The sequence below is a fragment of the Amblyomma maculatum genome, chromosome 5 (assembly GCF_055883805.1).
Source record: "Amblyomma maculatum isolate TAMU_Amacu chromosome 5, ASM5588380v1, whole genome shotgun sequence".
NCBI classification, from domain to species: domain Eukaryota; kingdom Metazoa; phylum Arthropoda; class Arachnida; order Ixodida; family Ixodidae; genus Amblyomma; species Amblyomma maculatum.
In genome coordinates, this window is record NC_139348.1 from 114639328 (window position 1) to 114660857 (window position 21530).

General features: G+C 41.7%; 1 protein-coding gene across 1 annotated transcript in view; it reads left to right on the forward strand.

Moving 5' to 3' along the window:
* LOC146189264 (uncharacterized) overlaps positions 1–21530 on the forward strand; it is a 37980-nt gene that overhangs the window by 8943 nt on the left and 7507 nt on the right. Inside the window, exons 4-8 of the mRNA XM_084605219.1 lie at positions 5268–5417; positions 8854–9086; positions 10122–10243; positions 14069–14186; positions 16765–16938. Coding sequence (XP_084461345.1) covers positions 5268–5417; positions 8854–9086; positions 10122–10243; positions 14069–14186; positions 16765–16938 — 797 coding nt within the window. The remainder of the gene's footprint in view (positions 1–5267; positions 5418–8853; positions 9087–10121; positions 10244–14068; positions 14187–16764; positions 16939–21530) is intronic.

A 21530-nucleotide genomic window follows, 5' to 3' on the forward strand; every position in this document is an offset into this window, starting at 1 on the left:
TGGACTCACTATTTTATTCGGGGATTTTCCCGTGTCTGCGGAAACAGCTAATACATTATTTTTATTATTCGTGTATGTATAAGGGCGCGCGAACGTGGTTGGATGGACATCCATGAAGTAGCAAAAACAAGCTTCAAGAGAAATGTCTAAGCACCCTGTGTAGATGCAGAGCTCCTCAATACTACTAGTTACGAAACTTCCCATAGGGCCCGTTTATAAAAAAAACGGCGGTTTTGATTGGTCAAAATTGGGGTGTTTACAAATTGTGGCGAAACCTGCCGCCAATAAAGAAAACTACGTCTAAATTCCAAACTTTCTGATTGTTGATAAATGCCCAATTATGGAAAATAAAATTAGTTAAAGACTTGCAGCGGCAAAAATTATTAAGATAACATCCATATAGTTAATTAAGATGAAAAATCGCCGAGAAAAATTTGATTTCCCAAAGGCAATGGCAGCAATAGCAAAAATCTTGTATTCAGCGCTTCCAAATGGCGCGACCATTCATAGACACCCCAAAATTGTGCACAAAATTCGGTCACTTTTTGAAGCGGAGTTTCGAAATTGGTATGATCCAAAAGCTTTGCTGCAGATGTGGTTTGCAGCATTCAGATAGGTGCTGCATCATGCAGCTCGATGATGGAGAATTGGAAAATTGGAGCTATAACTTGTCAGCATTCTTTACATTTATTTCTTTTGAAAATGATGTACTCCCAAATTCAAAACTATCGGCTATAGAGATGAGGCTTGTCATTAAACTCTCCTAACAGGCAATCTTGTTTATTGAAGCTGCGAATGTAAATACAATGATCCTATTTTGGTTATCTTGGCTTTTGAGCATGGTCCGATGTAGTCACGTATATGCTAATTTTTGACACAATCACAGCAACTTGAAAATTTGAACATTCTGGAACACACATTGTTCGCTTGTAATTATTGCATAAGAAATGCGGTGGCGTCATTTATGAAAATGCAATGCGAGAAAGCTGACTCATCGAGGTTTTAAGTTTCATTTCTTAGAGTGGATTTTCCTAGCCATACTGCAATTGTTTCTGATAATTGATGGTAATGACTTTACAAAACTTGATCCCAAATCAATTTTCAAGAATTCGGTATGTCAGTCTTAAAGACATCAGGATTATCTGCCTTGGGTTTAGGTTTATATGTTTTAGAGTATAGGTCATATCCATTTGGATTTTTTACCACCGGGTTGACGATTTCATTATAGGCTCTTTGTACGCGGATTGTACACTTTAGCGCGAGATTGACGCTGGGAGTGCATAACCTGACCTTAATTTTTTGAGATCATCATATATTGTGCCTAAAAGGTGGACAACATTGCTTCAAAGGCACTGAAAGGACATCATTTTCAAAGAACACTTATTACATCTTGCACTATCTCCGAAGAAAATTCTGGCTTACAAGCAAGACGCTGACAAAATCATTACTAGAACGTCCTAATATCATCTGGTCTTACAAAGTAAATTACTGACTAAAACGCAAAAAGCTATGCAGCATATTGCAGTGAGGTGTTCTAACAAATTGTGATTGTCAGTCTCAACGATAAGATTGATAAATAATGCAGGAAGGAGATATTTACAATACTAAGCCAAGCTAGCGAAAACTAAGTTTTTGGTTATACGAACGCGCGATAAAAAAAATGATCCAAAAATTTCTAAATTTTTTGCAGGCTTTAGAGCGACCACCATGGAGTGTTTATCAGCTGTTTACACACAACATTCAGCGATCTTACGAGCTCACGCTTTGCGTGAAATTTGATTACTTGAATAAGCCGTCGTCAGTCCAAGAGAAAGCATCCAAAATAGACGGGGTGCCCAACCGCAGTCATAGTATCCCAGAAACCCAATTGCTACCTTCACAGGTCTGCGAATGGTTCACAGAGCTCATACAGCGTAGAAAATCGGATAAGAAGAAATTGTTTAATGCTTATAGTGCTGAATATATTTTTAAAAAATTTAAGCGCTGAGCCTAATTCCAATTTTCGCGCTTTATTTGTGCTAAATGCAGTGATGTAACTCTTTAAGATCATAAATTTGCACATCCGTTTTAAAGGCGAAAGCCTTACTTGTCTTATTCTACAATTCACCTTACTGCCCATCTCAGATGAAAGCAGCTGTTACATCAAGTAGCTTCCGTCGCACGAAGTAAGTCTGCATCCTAAAAACAAAACGACTGCATCAAGAGAAGCGCAAGAAACAATTTCTGAAATCAGATGCAGTAATGCAGCACGATACCCTAGAATTCAAGCTCAGTACAAAATAGTGTGCATTCCCCTTTTAGCGGAGTGGTTTTCTCAACAAGTGCAAGAAAAAACACTGACTCACCAAAAAGGCTTCTATAGCTTTAAACCTCTCGTGGGGCAAAGAATATATTTCATCCTCACTGGCTCACAATCTGGATGAAGAAATTACACATTAGGTAATAATTTGCAGCGTAGCCTATGAAATGCTTCGCCGTATCACAGCACGCCCTCTCTGATATGCATACAGAATATGGGCTCCGGGACGCACGCTACAAAACCCAGCAAAATGCACAGAAAGACAATTTCGCGCTGTGCACTTATAATCATTGTCTTCAAGGGGTTCAATCTGCGCTATTATTTCTATTAACCTTGATAAGCACGCCATATACATACGCCATCTGGGCTAGTGCAGGCGAGATCCGCGAGGGCAGCGTCGGGCAAATCCACCAGGAGATGTGACACAACCCTAAAGAATTTCCATTCTCTATGCAGAGGACTTAGGCGCACCCTGTAATACTTTAACTAACATTGTATTGTATAGAAGCTGCGATAGGAAATATCTCGAAGATTTTTGTGTTGATTATGTTGTATTGAAGTTACTACTTGCATATAGCTACGCTTAAACGAATACACAAACAACACAACGTTACGAGAGCTGGTGGCTTTGTTATGTAGTTTGTGTATTTGATTAGGCGCACCTATATACCAGTATGAACCAACTACTAGCCCAGTTTAAAGCTTTGTACTAATATTGTATGCTCAACTTGTTTACAACTTGCAAAGGCTTCATGTTTCTAAATCAATTCATATACTCAATTCATAAACTCAATTCATATAGAGCAAAACAGCGCAAACTTCACAATGGACAGAGAAGCGCAGACGAGACACAGGCGCTGACTAACAACTGAAGGTTTATTTTTCTGACACCTCGGTATATATACAGCAAGCATCAAGAACAAGAACAACAACAAAGCCTTCAGTTGTTAGTCAGCGCCTGTGTCTCGTCTGCCCTTCTCTGTCCATTGTGAAGTTTGCGCTGTTTTGCTCAGCTCGTAACCCTTTTTGAAAAAAAAAAAAAAGCCTTGCTTGGTTTATAAAAATTGGCTTCCGCAAAATATACCCGTAGTAAATGGCACCAGACATATCAAGAAATATAAACTGATCTTAACGACATTGCGACGTAGTAGTGTTTTGTGCAGTATTTAAAGTTGAGTCATATCCTTTCATTTTCTGCCTAACATCCATCTGTAAACCAAGTTGTGGGGTAGTTCGCGAGATCAAGGCACTGATTAGCAATGTTTGTACCAGCCTCCCAATAATAAACGGCAAAGAAAAACTATGCCAAACTGTACAAAATTGTGCTTACCAACGTCTTACTTCATTTAGGAGGAGTTGAACCCCGGCTATCTAGTTATCAGGTGCAATGTTATGAAATTCTTCAGTGTGTACGGTCCTGTTTACATTAAAATTTTTTGCGTTTCGCACTTAGCTCCAATGATCACATCGATACAATGCTAATATATATGTTGCATTGATATTATTCGCAGTCCTTGTTCATATTGAATGCCTTAGTTAAATTACATTTTATGCGCTTTCAGTTTTGTTCTGCTTCCTTCCTTTAATAGCTACCTATTATTGCTCCGCCTTTACAGCTTAGAGGTGATAATCTCCCATATATCCCATGAGATGGGGAGTATTCCTAACTAAAGTAAACTTAGTTATGTGGAATAGAATTACTATTTAGCATTATTTTTCTAGTGAATCCTACATTCTTTTTAGGGAAATTGGTGATAAGAAATCAAAAGGTTAGATAGTTGATCTTTGAGTTAGAAAAACCCTGTAACGGCAAGGCATGTTTAGGGTTGCAAGCGTAAATGCTAATGCATCCTGCTCTTGTGAACTTCCATTGCTACCTTTTTCGCAAAAAGCTTTATGCACTGTGCTACATCAGAAGTTCTGTGCCCACCTGGTCCTATCCTGGTGGTGATGAATGAGCGCAGTGACTCTGAGTAGGCAACATCATCTCGCCCGCGACTGTATATGGGCTCATATCGATTCCCTTATAAAGATCAAGAAAAGGTTTTCAGTCAAACTATAAAACTCACGAAAATAGTAGGTATTTCTAGTGTCCTCTTCCCACGTGCAAAATCGTAAGCTTTTTTAGTTAAACCGGAGATATTGAAGATTATTCATTCATCCTAATTCCGAATTTGTGTTGCGTACATAACTGTGATTTCCGCCCTCACCTCGAGCCATCTGAATAAAGAAAGCAAATCAACTACGTGTCATTTTGGATTGTCATCACTTCCGGTTCCGCAAATTTCAACAATAGGATAAGGCGAATTCAGCAGAAGTGACATTTGCGGAAACAACGCAAACTTAGCATACAGGTCCCGACGAGCATTCTCTCCTTCTTCAACGCAGCGCTAGCACACACGCAAAAGGAAAGAAAATAAAAAATGCCGCGACAGTGCTTTCTGCTCCCTCTCCCACCTCTGTCATTTATTTGCACCCTAATGATATGGTGCCCCCAGGAATCCCAGCTTATGTGAACGGGAAGAGGGTTCCTAAAATTAACGCGCTTTGAAGTGTCGCCCTAATCTGCTGAATGCGGCAAACAGAGCAATTTTTTTAGAATATTTTTGTGTTTAAAGCTTCAAACAGATCTCAAATTTGAATAAGATCGCAAAGTCAACCTTTAGAGATTTGCAACATTGGAATACTATCATAAATACCGGTAAAGGGTACAGGAACACGGAATAGGAAAGAGATGGAGATCTCTACAAACACAAGGGCACGCGAAGCCATTACTGACGGAATGGTCTTAGGCTGGAAGCCTGCCCTGAAAAAATATACATGAATCGGATCGGCCCTTTTCCTAAAATTCGCCATCGAGTTGATCGTAGCTGCACTTGTTGATTGTCGCCCAGGCAGCAGCTCGTGCTCATTATTGGACACCTAGCTTCAGTAGTTTACTCAAGCTGCTGTTCGATTACATCTGCAGCTACAGGAACCCCCATCCTGCTGTGCACAATCGATACAGCCACAGACAAGCACCGGATCGCAGAATACGCTGGACAGAGGCTGCCGCCAGCGGGAATTTGCGACTACATAATACTCAACATTGAGCCGTTGCCAGACGGAAGCTACAACGGTGAGCGCACGAACGTTTTCAGCCTTGCTGGCAGTCATAGCTGTAGTAGGAACCAGATGTGCTCAAACACCTTCCAAAGTAATTTTATGGAGGAATTACTACAATCTCGCATGATGCAGAGGCATAGCAAAAGCGCTAACGTAACCTGTTAGGTCGTTAGCTCTTATTGCATCGCCACTATACATCGGCATAAGATCTCTAAATTCTGTATCCAGAGGATATACCTTGGTAAAACGAAGGACTCTAAAAATACACAAATGCACACTATTTGAGCGGAATTGAATAGTGAACAGTGAGAAGAGTAAGTGTTCGTTGCACCGATATTGCGAACAGGAAAAAGAGGCTTTTATAGGAAAATGGCATATAGCACCCTACCAGCTTTTACCTACCCTGTCTAATCCGGTATATCTTATACCGTTGATAGAAGTGCACTGTAAAGGTTAAACATGTTTATTCCGGACTGGTATGAAACACGAGCCTGACAGTCTATGCATGGCAGGGTTGTCAGACGAACCGTCTCGGTAGAACCTGATACTAGAGAGACAATTTGCGGTATATGTCTCAAACCGGACTGACTATGCCCGCTATATGTATCGTAATTCGGGCGTTCCGGTGCCGTATGAATCTGAAACTGGGCGAACTGGTCCGGTAGGGCGCTCATAATACCAACACTTGTAATCGTTCATTGCTTTTGCTAGCAGCCGCTGGTACGTGGCCTTATCGATGTGTCCCTAACGCACAGGAAGATGCCGGCCCTAAAATATATTTCGGCCATCAAGAGTCGCACCTCTGTGAACGAACATTGAATCGCCCTAAGATGTTTATACAGAATGATGCGTTATAGTCAGTTTATGGTTTGCCATTCCAGTACGTTGTTGTTGTTGTGGCTGTAGGAAGAAGGAAACTAAAAATTGGAGGACGCTTAAGCTTAGCCTTTAAGAATGGAACGCGATAGCGTTATTGCGCCCCGTTCGCACTGTCTACTCGTTTGCTTGTCGCGCTTCTTGCTATAATCATTTTTATTTATTAATCCTTCCGGGACTTAGAAACGCTGTCAGTCACATTGCCGAAACGCGCGGGCCTCAAGTTGCAGTCGTAGTTCGTCAGAAACATTGTTGCCAATCCAAGCCGGCGCGATGAAGATCTCGAAAGCCATGCCCTGTCTATCTTATTCCGTGCTCCACATGCATGATGGCGCTACGTGCGCGCCCTGCGAAGAGGAAGTACAGCGGAAGAGTAATTTCCCACTCGCTTAACTGCGTGTTCTGTAATTCTGTAATTTACATGCTCATAATTCTTATTATACGCCACAATACACTTCTCTAAGGGACATTTCTGATACAGCACCGAAATCAATAGACGCGCCTTTGCCATTTGAAACCATCTAGCTGACGTGGCGAAGTGCGGCAATAAAGAAAAAAAAACTGGCGTGGCGGAGTGGTTATCGTGCTCGTCTAGTACCCCGGAGGCCCACGTTCAATTCTTCAGGTCGGCCATTTTTCCTACTCGTTTTATTTATTAATGCTTCTGGGATTTTTTGCTCACGGCCAACGCCGGACGACGCGGTATGGCGGCCGCCGACGATGGCACCGACTTTTCTGCGACATGGGTCCCTTAAACGCTATCGCGTTAATAGTTGGTTCACAGGAAGGGAAAGGCGCAGTATCTGTCACACTTGCTGTGTGGACACCTGAACCGCGCCGTAAGGTAAGGGATGAAGGTGGGAGTGAAAGTGGAAAGAGAGAAAGGGGAGCCGTAGTGGAGGGCTACGGAGTAATTTCGACCGCCTGGGGATCTTTAACGTGCGCTGACATCGCACAGCACACGGACGCCACTTCGTTTCGCCTCCATCGAAACGCAGCCGCCGTGGTCGGGTTCGAACCCGGGAACTCCGGACAGTAGTCGGGCGTCTTACCACGAAAATGCACGGATCTGCTACTGACTGTGTAGCCGAGCCGCCTCCGCTGCCTCGTGCGGACAGAAGAGAATATTTATTATTTGTTCATAGGAAAGGAAAAGCGCAGTATATAGAGAAGAAAGAAAGAGAAGAGGGAGAGAAAGACGCGCGCAGCAGTAACAGCCGTCGTCCACCACCGAAGCAGTGGCGGGTGCAATGACGCCCTAAAACAGATAAAATTCGGCGTTGACCTACCGTCTAACCCCGTAGGGCCGGGAACTGCCACTCTTGACCCTGTTCGTACGAGATAGCGAAGGTGGCTCCGCTCTAGAGCCATTTGCAGGCCCGTCATTTTCTTTTCCTTGCTTCCACTGTCATACCACCAGCAACTAGATCGCACAGCATACGTATGCATTTTCCATTTCGCCTCCTTCTCAACGCGGCTGATGCTTTGAAAGGGCAATGGACGTACCCATCATTTGCAGCTAATTTACACGGATTGCGTCCATGTGTGCTATGTAAGTGCATTTTAAAGAACCCCAGATGGTCTCAATGTTTCGTAATGCTGCACTACGGCATCTCAGAGCCTGAGTCCCCTACAAAAAAACTTTAACGTCGACTCTAATCAAAGTGACAGGGCTCATGCCCATACTCCGGTACTGACCCACTTCAAGCCAAAACCAGAAGTGTATCGTTGAATGATTACATATTCGCTCGATACGCTGATGTTACCAATATGCACTGCGTATCTTCGGTTACCACATGCCGTTACTCGCTTTCCTTATCGAAAACACAAAACACACGCGTAATTAAAAGTACGTTTCCCGAAAACTGTAGGTCTTTCCCTCCCTCTTCTTTTCCTTTCCTTCTCTACTTTCTCTCTTCGGTCCACACGAGGCAGCGGAGGTGGCTCAGCTACAGAGCCAGTAGCTGGCCCGTGCATTTTCCTTTCCTTCTTCCTACTACCACAAAAAACAACAACAACAAATCTGTGCTCTTAGCAACATAATATCAATGAGTAAGCATGTATTCCTGTAGCGGAATAATATAGAGTGAAGGGTTGCTTTTCTGGTCCTACCGGGCCGGGACTGGTGGTTCAACGCCGCTTGCGGCGGGGGCTAGCATGCCACCGAATTTGTACCTGCTGTAGGCCGTCATTTCACCCGCCACCGCTTAGGTGGTGGACGACGGCTGTAGCGACGCGCTGCTTTCTCTCTCTCTTCTTTTCCTTTCTGCTCTATTTTCTCTATTGTGACTGCACAAGGCAGCAGAGGTGGCTCAGTTATATAGCCAGTGGCAGGCCCGTGCATTTTCTTTTCCTTCTTCCGACAGCCACAACACCAACAATCATAATTAGATGTAGCACGGATAACACCGCAACTTGTGCTTAGAAGTTTCAAAGAAAAGCACCAGATGTGGGGCCCGCAAGCATCCTTTGTGAAACAACGTAGGTGTGTGATGTTTGAAAGTTATAGTTTCCAAGATATGTCAGGACTCAAGCAGCGATATAATTCATTCTCGTTTGCGGTTACATTGCAGAATCATTGTACCTGTTCGTGAAACCTTACACCAGCCAATACCTGTTCACTCTGAAACTGGAACGGACCTTGGGCGAAGTGCTAAATAGGATCAACCTACCACAATTCACCCTCACTGCTACACAGATAAGGCAATCACTTCACCTGGTGGGCTTCGGTCTTCTTAGCAATTTACGAGGCATCTTGTCCTACCAGTCTCCCTCCTTTCCCGTTCAACTGAACGCAATCTCTGCTGTAAGTTATGTATGTTCTTTGAATATTATATATAGAGTATTGTAAATTTGAACTCCTTAATTATTAATCTGTGTTGTAAACACACTAGGAAGGACCCTAAGTTAAGTAAGTGGCACGTTTTGTCCGGAATAATGCTTGCAGCTTATGCAGAGAATGAAAGACTGATCAGCCGTGAAGTTACCGCAAAGAATCACCTGCCATCGTTCATTAAGACTATAGTGAGGTTAGTAGGTTATGTTTGCAATCTGTTAGGTCAGCACGATGTTCCTACCATTCGACAGAAATCGATTGGCTAGAACAGTGTGTGGTTTCACATACGAGGTCAAGTCGGAGCGTTGCTTTATTGAATTGCTAGGTGTGCACCGCAAGTCGTTCTACCAAAAGAGCAGATATTAACATGCAAATGCAAGAACTGGAAGTAAGAATTATGTTATTGGTAGCACATGAAACTTCCTGTGCAAACCAAATTCAAAAAATATTGAAGACATTCCATCAGTAGCTATTGAGAACGCAAATTCATTATCACTGTGGCTGTGCCCTTGAAAACATGACCCTAATAAAACGGATCGCGAGAGGCATATTAGTAAAACGCTCTCAGGTAGTACTGTAATTCACATATGGCGTGCTACTTCTAATTTTAAATGAGTCTTAATTAACTCAAACATTACAGGAGAACCTATATGTCGCTCATTACTTATGTTTGTCTAATTCATATCTTCCTAATTCAAACATATAGGAGAACCTATATGCCGTCTATTACTTATCTTTGTCTAGTTCATACCTTCCTACAAAGCTTCTCTTGCCAACTAAGCATATATCTATCCCTCATGAAAATCCAGTTATAGTTGTAAAGTTTATTTCGTGTGAAATCAAGCGTCCAGTTCCCGGCGGATGTGCCGCTTGACATGCGAGAAATGCCAATACAAACCAAATATTTAATGCGACCTACAATTTGGCTTCATTGTCGGCTTTACGAAATATTTCAGATACCTTGTGTTTTCTTTGTCCTGTCAATCTTTGTTCAAAACATTGCAGAGAATTGGGACGCTTTTCACTGGACTCGGAGAACCGGAATCCGTGTTTTTCTTCGCCTTAAAGCCCTTTATTACGCGATTCTCCGATCAAGACTACGTGCCATTTCTTCGAGGCATCGGCGAGTAAGCGGAACTTTTCAAATAACTGATATGGATTTCGTGTGCTGACATGTGAACGTCACAGTGTTTGTAACCTATGCGATTGCTCCATCGCGCGCACAAAAAATAGTAGTGTTTAGAATGGGCTCGAACTTTGCAAAGAGGTCTGCTGTTTGTGATCACTGGAGCGCCACGCAGAACCTGCAGGGAATTTTATACGACATGCTGTGGTCAGCTTGCATAAAGGCTTTCCCTGTCGAAGAAAGCAACATAACCATGTCAAAAATACAAAATATTCTGTACTTCTGTCGTAAACGACAGATTGTTCTTTAGTTCTGTAGTTTTTTTCTGTAGTTCTGTACGACTTTTCTGTTGTAACTACAGAAATTTCTGGTGTTACCATAGAAAGCTCTGATGTCACAACAGGTTTCCCGTCAAAAGTGCACACAAATTCTATCGTAAAAACATAAAAGTTTCTGTAGTTTTTTCCGACTGGGCTATTCCTAATAACCTCGGTTGGAAGTAACAGGAGAACAAGAAAAAATTCACATTGTTTTTCTTCTCCTCTTTTCTGACAAAGAAAACTTGTTTTTTATTCTACAGAAAAGTGGCGCGTTCTTTAACGATTTTAGCAGCTCATTGACCAACAAAGTTTTCATCATAAAGAAGTATGCTTTAATTAACCATGTTATACTTGCCCATGTGCATGCAACGGACTGCATTCCGGCTAACACTGAAGGAAAAATATATTTTTTAGAACTTATGTCTTTTTTTCAATGATGCTGCATCTGAGACGAGTGCATAGAAAATAATAAACTGAGAACATATTTCGGTCGCGTAAGTCCAGGAGACAAACTTATGAAAGACAACTAGGACAGTTACCAACCATTGCAAGAGTTATAATTAAAGATGTACTTATTAAAGTTCCTCTGGTCGTTTTTAATTTTAACAGGTGAAATCCCACCACGGAGGAATAAAAATTTATTCCGGGGCTCTTAATAACTCTTACGTCTTAGGCCCCACCCCAATTCGGCCTCTTCCCCGGCATATATAAAGGAAACAAAAAAGACCACGGGTAGTGGGAAACCCGTTTGTGCGGAGCCTCGCTCTTCAACGTTAATTTACGTTTGGGCAAATTTTTCTCGCAGAAAAAATTGATAGTGAAGCTGTCGCAGCTGGAACATTCGAAATCGTCCACAGAGCGCTTTGCATTGATAAGAGCGATGCTGTCTTCCATCCTCTTGAAATGGTTTAATATTGCAACGCGAGTTCATCTCTGCTTTAGTAACGGTATATAACTACACAGGTTTCTTGCGAACGTCGTGCTTACTGCGCCCAAGAAAATCGATTTGAATATATAAGTGCAGCAATAAGACGCAGGACAAATAGTGAGTTAAAATGGCCAATTTTTGAAACTGTAGAGGTCTAGGAGCATAGTTAACTGTCTTATCCGGAAATGAAGTTGCTAAAGCTAGCGAGACTGGTCTTAATAACGGCAATCCAGAACAACGCTTGCAAATAAGGATATTTCACTCTTCTGGGCAGGTGTAAATTATGCAGTTTGAGGACCTTCAGTAATCACTGAAACGCGGCTTCGAGGCAGTTTTTTTATAAACGGAAGCGACAAAAAGTTGTACGCTTGGCGCGTTGATTGTGATTGCATTTATTATTTTCTTACTTTTTGGGCTTTTCCTCTAGTGGGTTTCGTAAAATTCTATTTTTTTTTATGGGATTATCTTCGCCCTTCTGCTTCCGTACTTCTCTATACGTTTTCTTTTTCATTATCTTGCTCAATTAGTTTCATTCGCTTCTTTCTTAGCGTCTCTATTGCTTTTCATACTCTCCTGTTATTGCTGTTATTGCCCTCATGCTGGAGTGGGAGACCAGCGCGCTACTACCCTACTGAAAAAATTGTATGAGGCAATAACCTCCCGTTTTCTCACACAGTCTCACTCAATTTACGTAAGAAAGCACATGCAAGTCGCATATAATGGCTTAAGATATCCAGGTTTCTTTTACAATAACATAAAGTTTGGAAGATTTTTTATGGTAATAATGTGCACCTTATGAGAGTCTATGTGATTTGATGAGATTGTGTGAGGTTATAGCCCGGTAGGACTTTTCGTTTTTCAGTAGGATATTTTACCTCTTAGGCCGCCGCAAATTCCGGCCTCTGGACTGGACAGTTAAAATTCCAACGGTTTGCGAGCCTAAATATAGACGTTGCCGCTTGTCAGGGAAGGCCTTCGTGTTCGTGATATGCAGTGCTGCTCACCTGGTGTGGAAATGGCGGATTCTCCCTGGCCGTCGCTGTGCGAATACAGTCGCGAGTAGCCAGTAGGTTTCGGCACTGTGTCGATATTGTTGTGCCTCGTACCATGACTGCACATAATCTATAAATTCTCCTCTTGTTCACCTTATCTCTTGAACGCGGATTTTTGACACCCAGACACGTACCAGAATTGAGAGAGTTGGTAAATATGTCATCGTGCCAGACTTCTAAAGATGGAGCTAAGGGGTTTCTATAATTTTTATACATGCCAACAGCTGGTCTCATAACAGGGTTACTGATCCTTTCTCAATAAAGTGTTGAAACTGTCGGTTTTAATTATTCTGAAAATGAATGAATCCTCAAGAAGTGCCTAAAGTACCAGAGCTCGCGCAGGGCCTAACAATTCGGCGCATTCCCGATGATCAACAAGTGGACACTACTTACTAAATTCCTTCCAGAACTAGTGCAAGAAACAAATAGTCTGAACTCAAACCGGGCCCTTTTAACGCCATCAATGGGAGCTCCAAAATGTTTTCTACATTCTTGAAGGGGTAAATAGTCATTGCCCCACGGACGAACGTTTAATTTTCGTTCCTATACATTAGCTATCCTGGGAAGCAAATATGACACAGCAATTAGCCCAGTGTTGATATGGCAGGAAATATTTCATCGAAGAGGTAAGCACGGTAGGTGTGGGACATTTGGAAATGGCTCGCAATCGTGATTTATTATCACAGAGTAAAAAGACTCAGAAACACCGCTAATAAGAGGAATAGTTCATGCAAAACGGCTCGAAAAGGAAACGGATTGGTGGCAGCTTGTCGGCGTAGATATGACAATGGAAGTTGTACAGCCTAGTACTCTATAATTAACTCTAGGCAAAAAGCACCTGAGGATTGACATGTGTCACTACAGCGTAGCGCTTTCTCTCTGTGAAAGCTTTCTTGGCAGAAAAGTTTGCTTTTGTTGGGATACTGTTACAAATCTTCATTATGATGGTCTGGTACAGGTGCTTGCATTTCCCAATTTCACCAATGTTTTTCTGTTTGTTTTTTCAAGCTGTAGTTTGTAGTAATCTAGAACCAGCTATCACCCATTTCATCGATGTTCAGCGCGTACGTGGTTTCTCACTGGTTTGAGTTGGGATGCATCAATGGAGTCCCGAGGCAATAGGCGTTATCACTCGATAAATTGAAACAAACACTTCACGGCCGGAAATGAGTGTTCAACCCACAGCGCGAAGACAGCACTGCCTTATGCTGTCAACTTCATTTCCTTCTCAATGAATGCGAAGAGCACCTTTTTCGCATAGCCCTTAAATGTGTATAAGAGGCCCAATATGTTATATGGTGCTACCAATGAAGTGTAAGTCACCTACTTACAAATAGTCACTGAACATGTATATCTTGGAAACCGAGCATACGACAGAAACCTGGACCAATGTAGACAAGGGCTCTAGCAGCTCATAACAATTTTTGCTAAATTTGATTTATTTTCTCTGATCATATTTGAGTGATTTCCAATATCTGCGCTTTTTCCCTTCAAATACATAGTTCCTTCCCTTTATTGCGTTGCAGTATCAAGATCTTAGTGATCTTCTTGACTGTTACTGAACCAGATCCTGGAGAACATCAGCCGCAGGCTACAGCTTCTTGGAGCTCCAGCTGCCTCTTTTATCAGGAGAATCCTACACTCGTGAGTGGCCATGGGAATCCTACGAGAGCAACAGAGTTAAATTGTGAATAAGATTATCAGAATTTCCCGAAATCTGCTTATATCACTGTAGCATCTCATGCAAAACTAAAGTGCTGTGGTAAAACTTTCTAAGTTATTTGTATCAAAAAGTGACGTCTGCGTTTCACAGTACTAGCGTATGCTTTATGAACCAGCACTGGAATGGGATTTAAAACTGCCCTCCGAAGCACTGCAGTCTCAGAAGTGCACGAGTGTAGACTTGGCAACAACGTCAGTATTTGCCTCTAACATGGCGCTCCTGTTGACATGTTGGCATTGTTTTCATGACGACGCAGTTTCTGGTAATGAATTCACTCTATAATAACTTTTATTCTGTAATGGTTTCTGTTAATGGCTTTCGCCACTAGCTGAATAGAGGTAGCGACAATTTTATGGCTGGTATTTCAAAGGGAAAAAACAAAACAAATATTTAGTGCGTTAGGAAGTTCTAGCTCTTTTCAGCGCTCAGGTTACATATCTTACTCCCGAAATTTGAATAAAGTCCTCTGGATTACTCTCTTCGAGATCTTTTTTAATCGGATTAAATCAGCTACCCCAATGCAATGTGCGTGATTGAGAGGGAGAAGACATTTAAAGCATCTTGCATGACTGCCGTCAGGTAAGGGCTTTGCGTAATCATACAGACGACGCTTGCTGGGAAAAATGATGCCAAACAAATACTCTCACCATGTCCTTCTGAGAAGTAGATGACCTATACGTGCTTCTTATGTTTGGGCAGACGCCAAAGAGAAAATTAAATAAAATTTGTTATTGGGCCATCTTGCGCACGTTTGAAGTTCATTCTTAAGTCTAAGGCCATGATGAACAGAGATTCTGGTTTTGGTCATTTCACTGCTGCGCGCAGTTCGCGTAGATCTGGAGAGTAGGGGGGGGGGGAGTTAAGGAATATGCAGGGTTGTTTACCTGGGACGCCTTCAGGCTCAAGCAGCTAAAGTGAGGAAGTGCTGTGGCAGGCGAAGAGAAAAGAAGCAGGACGGTCTTTGAGGTACAGAGTTTAAAACTGCTAGCGCATGAAGGCTGTTGTTGATGTCCAATCTTCTCTTATATATAAAATGACTTGGTCTGCCATCATTTCTAGTATACTGCGGTTGTGGCATGTCGATCAACAGGTTTGTTTTCCTATTTAATTTTTTCGGCGCATCATTTAATAACCAGCTTTAGGGTATTTTACCCTTATTTTTAAAAGGTAGATGTCTGGCCAAATTGAGGAGTTCTGTCTAGCTGACCAGGGCTTGCGGTACCCTACTTAAACGTAATCCTTATATCTTTCTCTATTTCTGCTTTTTCTGCTCGCTGAGATTGCCGGACAAAAGGGAATGTTTTTAGGACATTCGATTCCTAATCTAAAGCAATAAAGTTGCCATTGCAAACTAGTATCGATGTTAGCCTTCAGCTGAGGTACTGATTTGCAATGGGTATCAGTCGTCAGATAGCTCTATTGCGTGCAGTCTCCAGAATAGGAACAGCTGACCTCGTCACTTTCATGTACTAAAAACAATGCGAATAGAGCATTATACACCTTTACAGGTGCATAGATAGCATGCTTCATGATTTAGGCAACCTTCTAAGGTTGAAGGGAGAGAAATTAGAAGGCATCAAATTCATTGACTTTGGAGCCCGCAGCGGGACTTCTATCAAGGCTAAGTCGTGCTACCGATATACACGACTGCTGCCAAATTTTATCTGTTTAAGCAAGTTTATTAGCATCAATTATAATCTATCTTGCGTATCTACCTGAATTTAGCTAAATTTCATTCAAGATAAAAAATTCAACCTAAATGTAGGTTGCGTAGCTGCAACTATGCCTATCTGGATTTCATATACGTAAATTATTTCTAGAACGTATTGTGTACCACTAAATATTTAGAGATGCACTAACCGAACATTATGGCAAATGAAAGATCAAACCAGCGCATTGACTTGTACCATTTTATTTTTCTTGTTACTCCCGCCTCCTTTAGCCTATGTATAATTTAGAAGTATGTATTTGATGATATTACTATAATATTTTCATGATATTACTATATATTGATTAGAACTGCATTGTAACATTTCACACTGTATTCCTTCTTTTTTTATTGTAGTTTGATGTATCTTATTGTGGTAACATTGCGTCACTCTCTTCACATTGTATTTCAACTGTTCTCTCCCCCCCCCCCTTATGTAAAGTCCCAAAAGGGCCTTTAATGGTACAATAAATGAATTATTGAATAAATATCATTTCATATTTGTTTCTTAGATTATATGTATATTTATGTAGTCCTATTTCACGTTTCTTCCCCTGCATGTGCATGTCTATTGTTGGACTTCAAATGCACCCTTTCCTTAAAAGCTGCCAAAGGCGCAATGCATATGATCTAAATAATAAAATAATGTTTGCTCTATGGTGGACAATAATACATTTTAGGATATCTTGTGTAAAGAAGTTGAATGGAAATGCGCTCCTGTTTTTCTTGTGTCATAGTGATAATGCGTTAATGGCCACATCAAATCATCAGTCCATTTTGTCTTTCGGCAGGAGGAAGTTGTGCGATTGATTGCTAATATAACCAACCCAAAGAGTGTGTTTGCTCTGACGCTGAGCCTAAGGATGGATATCTTCCACGGCATCACGACGAACCATATTCAACGGGGTGTGCGAGGGCTACTTTACACGCCAGTCACTCAGCGATCTACAGTCAGCTTTGAAGCGGTGAGCACTATCAATCAATTTCATTTCATTGTGCTAGGCGAAGGTAAGCCTAGGACGCTTTACGCCAGCACTAAGGTAAGATTTCCTGTTAACTGCACTCTTACCGAACGCCAATGTTTATTTTCCTACCTCCATAGCGCGAGAGTCCTAGCCATATTAGCCAATTTGCGGCATGTCATAGGGGCAGGGTTGCCAATTCTCTTAACTGGGTTCGTAATGAACGATTTCAGATTTGGTGCTAGCTGGACTTTTAAGCTGCTACATTGAGCGTTTGATGCCCCTGCATCAATGAATTCTATCTGCTGACTTTCCTTGCGTATCTTGATTCGCGTGCATATTCTTTGGTAGCGGTGCTTTTCTGTCTCTGACCGGTTTAATTGGATATGTGTTATCATGAACAAAGTCGCATGTTAAATTTTGTAAGCTACAATAATATATGTAAGGCCACTCCACGCATTTATGACACCGCTTGAGCTAAGGCATGTTAAATATGCCTGAGGTACCAAGGGTCAGCTTATTTGACTAGTTTCCGACGGCCCGACGTTCAATTGTCATTTCGTGCAATCTGCGCGACTTGGCGCCTCCCGCGAAATCAGCCATGTGATGCGCTTTTCTAACGTCACACAGTCCAACGACCAATCAACGGCAGCCATCTTATCTGTCATGTCAAGCTCGTTATTTTACGATCGTTGTACCGTCGCCGGTGTACCCGGAATGTTCACTGAACGTAGGCCATGAGAGTCGCCTTCTATAAAGAGATTGCTTTCTCGGTCATGAAGAATTGCTGCAGAACTCCATTTCGCTGAACTAGACCTTCGTCATTTGCTGTGTTTGAAACTTGTCAAATATTCATCATCTATGATACAGTATCCCCGCAGTGAAAGATTTTAATCTGCCATGGTCCCTTTCAACGGTAACTGAAGCTTCCACGTTTTCTACAAGAGCCTCCCTCATGTCATTCAAACCTTCCCCGTAGTAGGCCTAGCACACTCCTCAAAAATCCTCACAGATTTCGTCATATCATTCTTGTGCGCCAATTAATAAGTATACCTTTCGACTCCGACTTCAAAGTTTACACCGATGTCAGCTTTGGCACCAATTGATGTCGCTACCCAAAGCTGACACCTGAAGCGATAACATTGGTGATCGCGGCCTTTGCTTCTGTTGTAAGGCTACTGTCTACAAAATTAATGGACACTTTTCAACACAACAACATTTACGGCTTATATCACAGTTCTCACCGCCAACCACTAACGAGCGCCTTGGCTTTTTCCTGTACAAACGTGTCAACATTTTCCCTTCCTTCGTCGTTAACGTAATTTTACTCCAGCTTATTATGAATGGATGGATGGAATACAGAAGCGTCCCTTTTGAAACGGGGTGGTAGCAGTTGCTATCCTGCTCACTTGTTCCCCCTGTATGTTAATTATTGTTTTAGATTGCTTAACTATACCAGCATTCTATTTTATTAATTTTTTGCTGCTGCATACTAACATTATGTGACTTTTCTGCTTTTAAGCCATAAATCTTCCAATCATATTTTGCTAGCTTCCACCGCAGGTTCATTCACCCGGCAACTGGTATCTCTAAACCCCAGAGCTTCAGGACTTCCGGGATTACATTCGAGTAAAATATGATCAATTGTTACAATGGAGTTACCAAATACTGCACATGCGTCATCTTCATTGTTAAATTTCTTTTTGTAGCTGCGTATTCTAAGGCACCCTGATCTAGCTTCAAAAAGTAGGACACTACTTCTTGAATCATAAAAAAAACTTTCCTCCCTCATCTGCCTTTTCCATTTTCGGTATAGTTGCACATTTTGTTTCTTTTCCATCAAATTTATCCAATTTTTACCTTCTGTGAAACCTGTTGCTTAACGCTCTTTATTTCGTCGTCCTTGTGACCAGCATACTTACTGGTCAGTGTCCTAGTTAATTTCCTTCATTGCGAGTCAACGCTTTTTAGGTATAGATATTTAAATATTTTAGCTGCCCATCTGTTATTTTTCAATTTTCTCAGGCGTTCCTCATATAATATTTTACTACTCTGGGCATCCCGTACTTCAAAAGATGCCCAGCCCATATCTCCCTGTATCGCCTTATTTGTGGCTTCGCCGTGGCCATCCAGTGCTAATTGTTCCAAGGCTCTCTAAATTATTTCTAATGCCGACTGTACCTTCCATTTTAGGCACAAACCCGCATTTCCGAAAGTAAGCCCGAATGCCATAATTCCTTACCAAATGACCTTAAAAACCTTCTACCTGTTGTATCCCCCCCCCCCCTGCCCTAGGCTTCATTATCCCGGCATTTCTTCGCCTTTTTGCCTTTAGTGATTGCTCATGCTTTTCAGTGTATGCCAATCCTTCGTTAACCCATACCCCGCGGTATTTATATTCTGCTACACTGGGTATTTCATGGCCTTGTATTTTAACACCCTGATCATTTGAGGCGTTAAAATTCATCAGACCCGACTTAACTGCGCTAAAACTGAAACCTAGAGCGTCCCCTTCGTCTCAGTAATACTTAACCAGAGTTTGCAATTCTTCCTCACCCTCTGGTAGCAGCCCAATATCGTCTTCTCATCAAACCGGGAAGGCGCGGCTTTAGCAAATTTTCGCCTAATCTATATGACAAATTAAAACCTAGGTTACTTTCTTGTATCCTCCGTTCCAGATTTATCATATAAAGCATGAATAGCACCGGTGATAGAGGATAGCCTTGTCTTAATTTTTTGCATACTTTGACAGACTCCATACTTCTTATTCTTGCCCATGTAATTTCTACTTTGTTATCCCGGTATATTTTCGATAGGAACTCTGTTATCTCATACCCATTACCTTATTATTTTCCCATGTTCGACAGGAGCTTACGTTGTCATACACCCCATTTATCTCCAGGAAGGATAAATTCAAAGGTCTATTTTTCAGTCTAGATAGTTTGACTCACTGGGTATGCACGAACAGGCTATCATTTAAGCGCCTACCATTTCTAAAGCCGTTCTGAAGTTCTCCGAGTATCTTGTTACTTTCTAACCCTGCTTGTATTTTAATTTCACCGCCTGCATAGCCAACCTGTATATAACAGATGTTATGGTAATAGGTCTGCAGGATTTTATCTGCATCCTTTCTCCTTGCCCTTTATAAATCAAATTCATTTTACTCTGCCGCCAGCTGTCCGGAATTTGCTTATTGGTTATGACTGTTTCCAAAGCTTTTAACAAAGTTTCTTTTCTTCTTGGACGAAGTTCATTAATCAGCTTGATCAGAATTCTATATATTCGTGTAGATGTCTTGTTAGGAATAATTTTTTCTGCCTATTTCCAGTTTAGATCGGTATGTTTTAGGCTGTTTGTATTCTCCTATCTTGTGCTGCTTCCTGATTTGCGGAGATTACCCTATCGTCGCTCTTAAATGACCCGGCTATAACTGATGTGATGTAGTTCACTTCGTTGTCTCCCTTTAAACAATTTCCCTTGTTATCTTGAGTTCGAGCCTGCTTTCTTGGATTCTTTTTTCCTAGCTAGCTTATATGGTTCCAGAATGTTCTGGGTCCGCCTCCAACGGCAGTGCGTATTTCAGCCATTCAGCCATCGGTAGACTGCTTTATTTTACTTTGGACATCATGTTTCTTTTGTCGATATGATTCCCATTTTTGGTCTATTTCCTCCTGAGATACCTGTGCTTTCTTGACCTTTCAGAGTTCGCTTGAAGTTGCCCGGTGTTGTTCGATGGCTTCCCTTATTTCCTTATTCCGCAAGCTCCCCGGCCTCCTCTTTCCATTCCAGCGGTTTTCTACTTTAACCCTATTATTTACTTTCTACCTGCTCATAATCCCAGTCTTCCAAAGGCCTTCTCTCTATTGCTTCCTCTATGTCTGCTGCTATCTGCGCTATTTCGTCATCTTATATTTTGCATTTAGTTTTTGTCTGAGTTTCATTTCTCTTTTTATTAAGGGCCCCAACTGCAGACTAATAAATTTATGATCGCTTCCCAGACTACGCTCCCCTTCTTCGTCTATTTCCTTTTTTGTGACCTTGGTATAGATTCCCTGCGACATTAGACAATAGTCAATGGTCGTCTGCCTGTTGCGGAATTCTCACGTGATTTGGTCTTCGAATTTTGTTTCTTTATTTATATAACTAGTTCGTGTTGCTCACAGAAATCTAGCATTAGCTTCCCGTTACAATCCGTGTATCCATCCAGACCGTCGATGTGGCCGTTCATATCCCCCAGCAGAATAATATCGGCCCCGTCTCCAAACTGGCTTATATCGTCACTGAGACCTTCAATAAGATCCTTGTTTTCTTGCCTGCATTGGTGTCCTGTTCCTAAATAAATTAGCCCTAGCCATGTCCTTATGTCGGCAATTGTTCATGATACCCCAAATATGTTCTTTACAAGATGATTTTATTGTTTGCCAGTTTGCTCCCTGGTGTATCAACATACCTACCCCTCCATCATTTTCTTCCGTTCCCGTTCTTGTACCCTTCCCAGACGTAGCCTTCTATTTATGGTTGATCTTCTAGACCCCTAAGATGAGTCTCGCATTGAGCGTACACACCAATTTTGTCGTTCTTCAACTGCTGTTCTA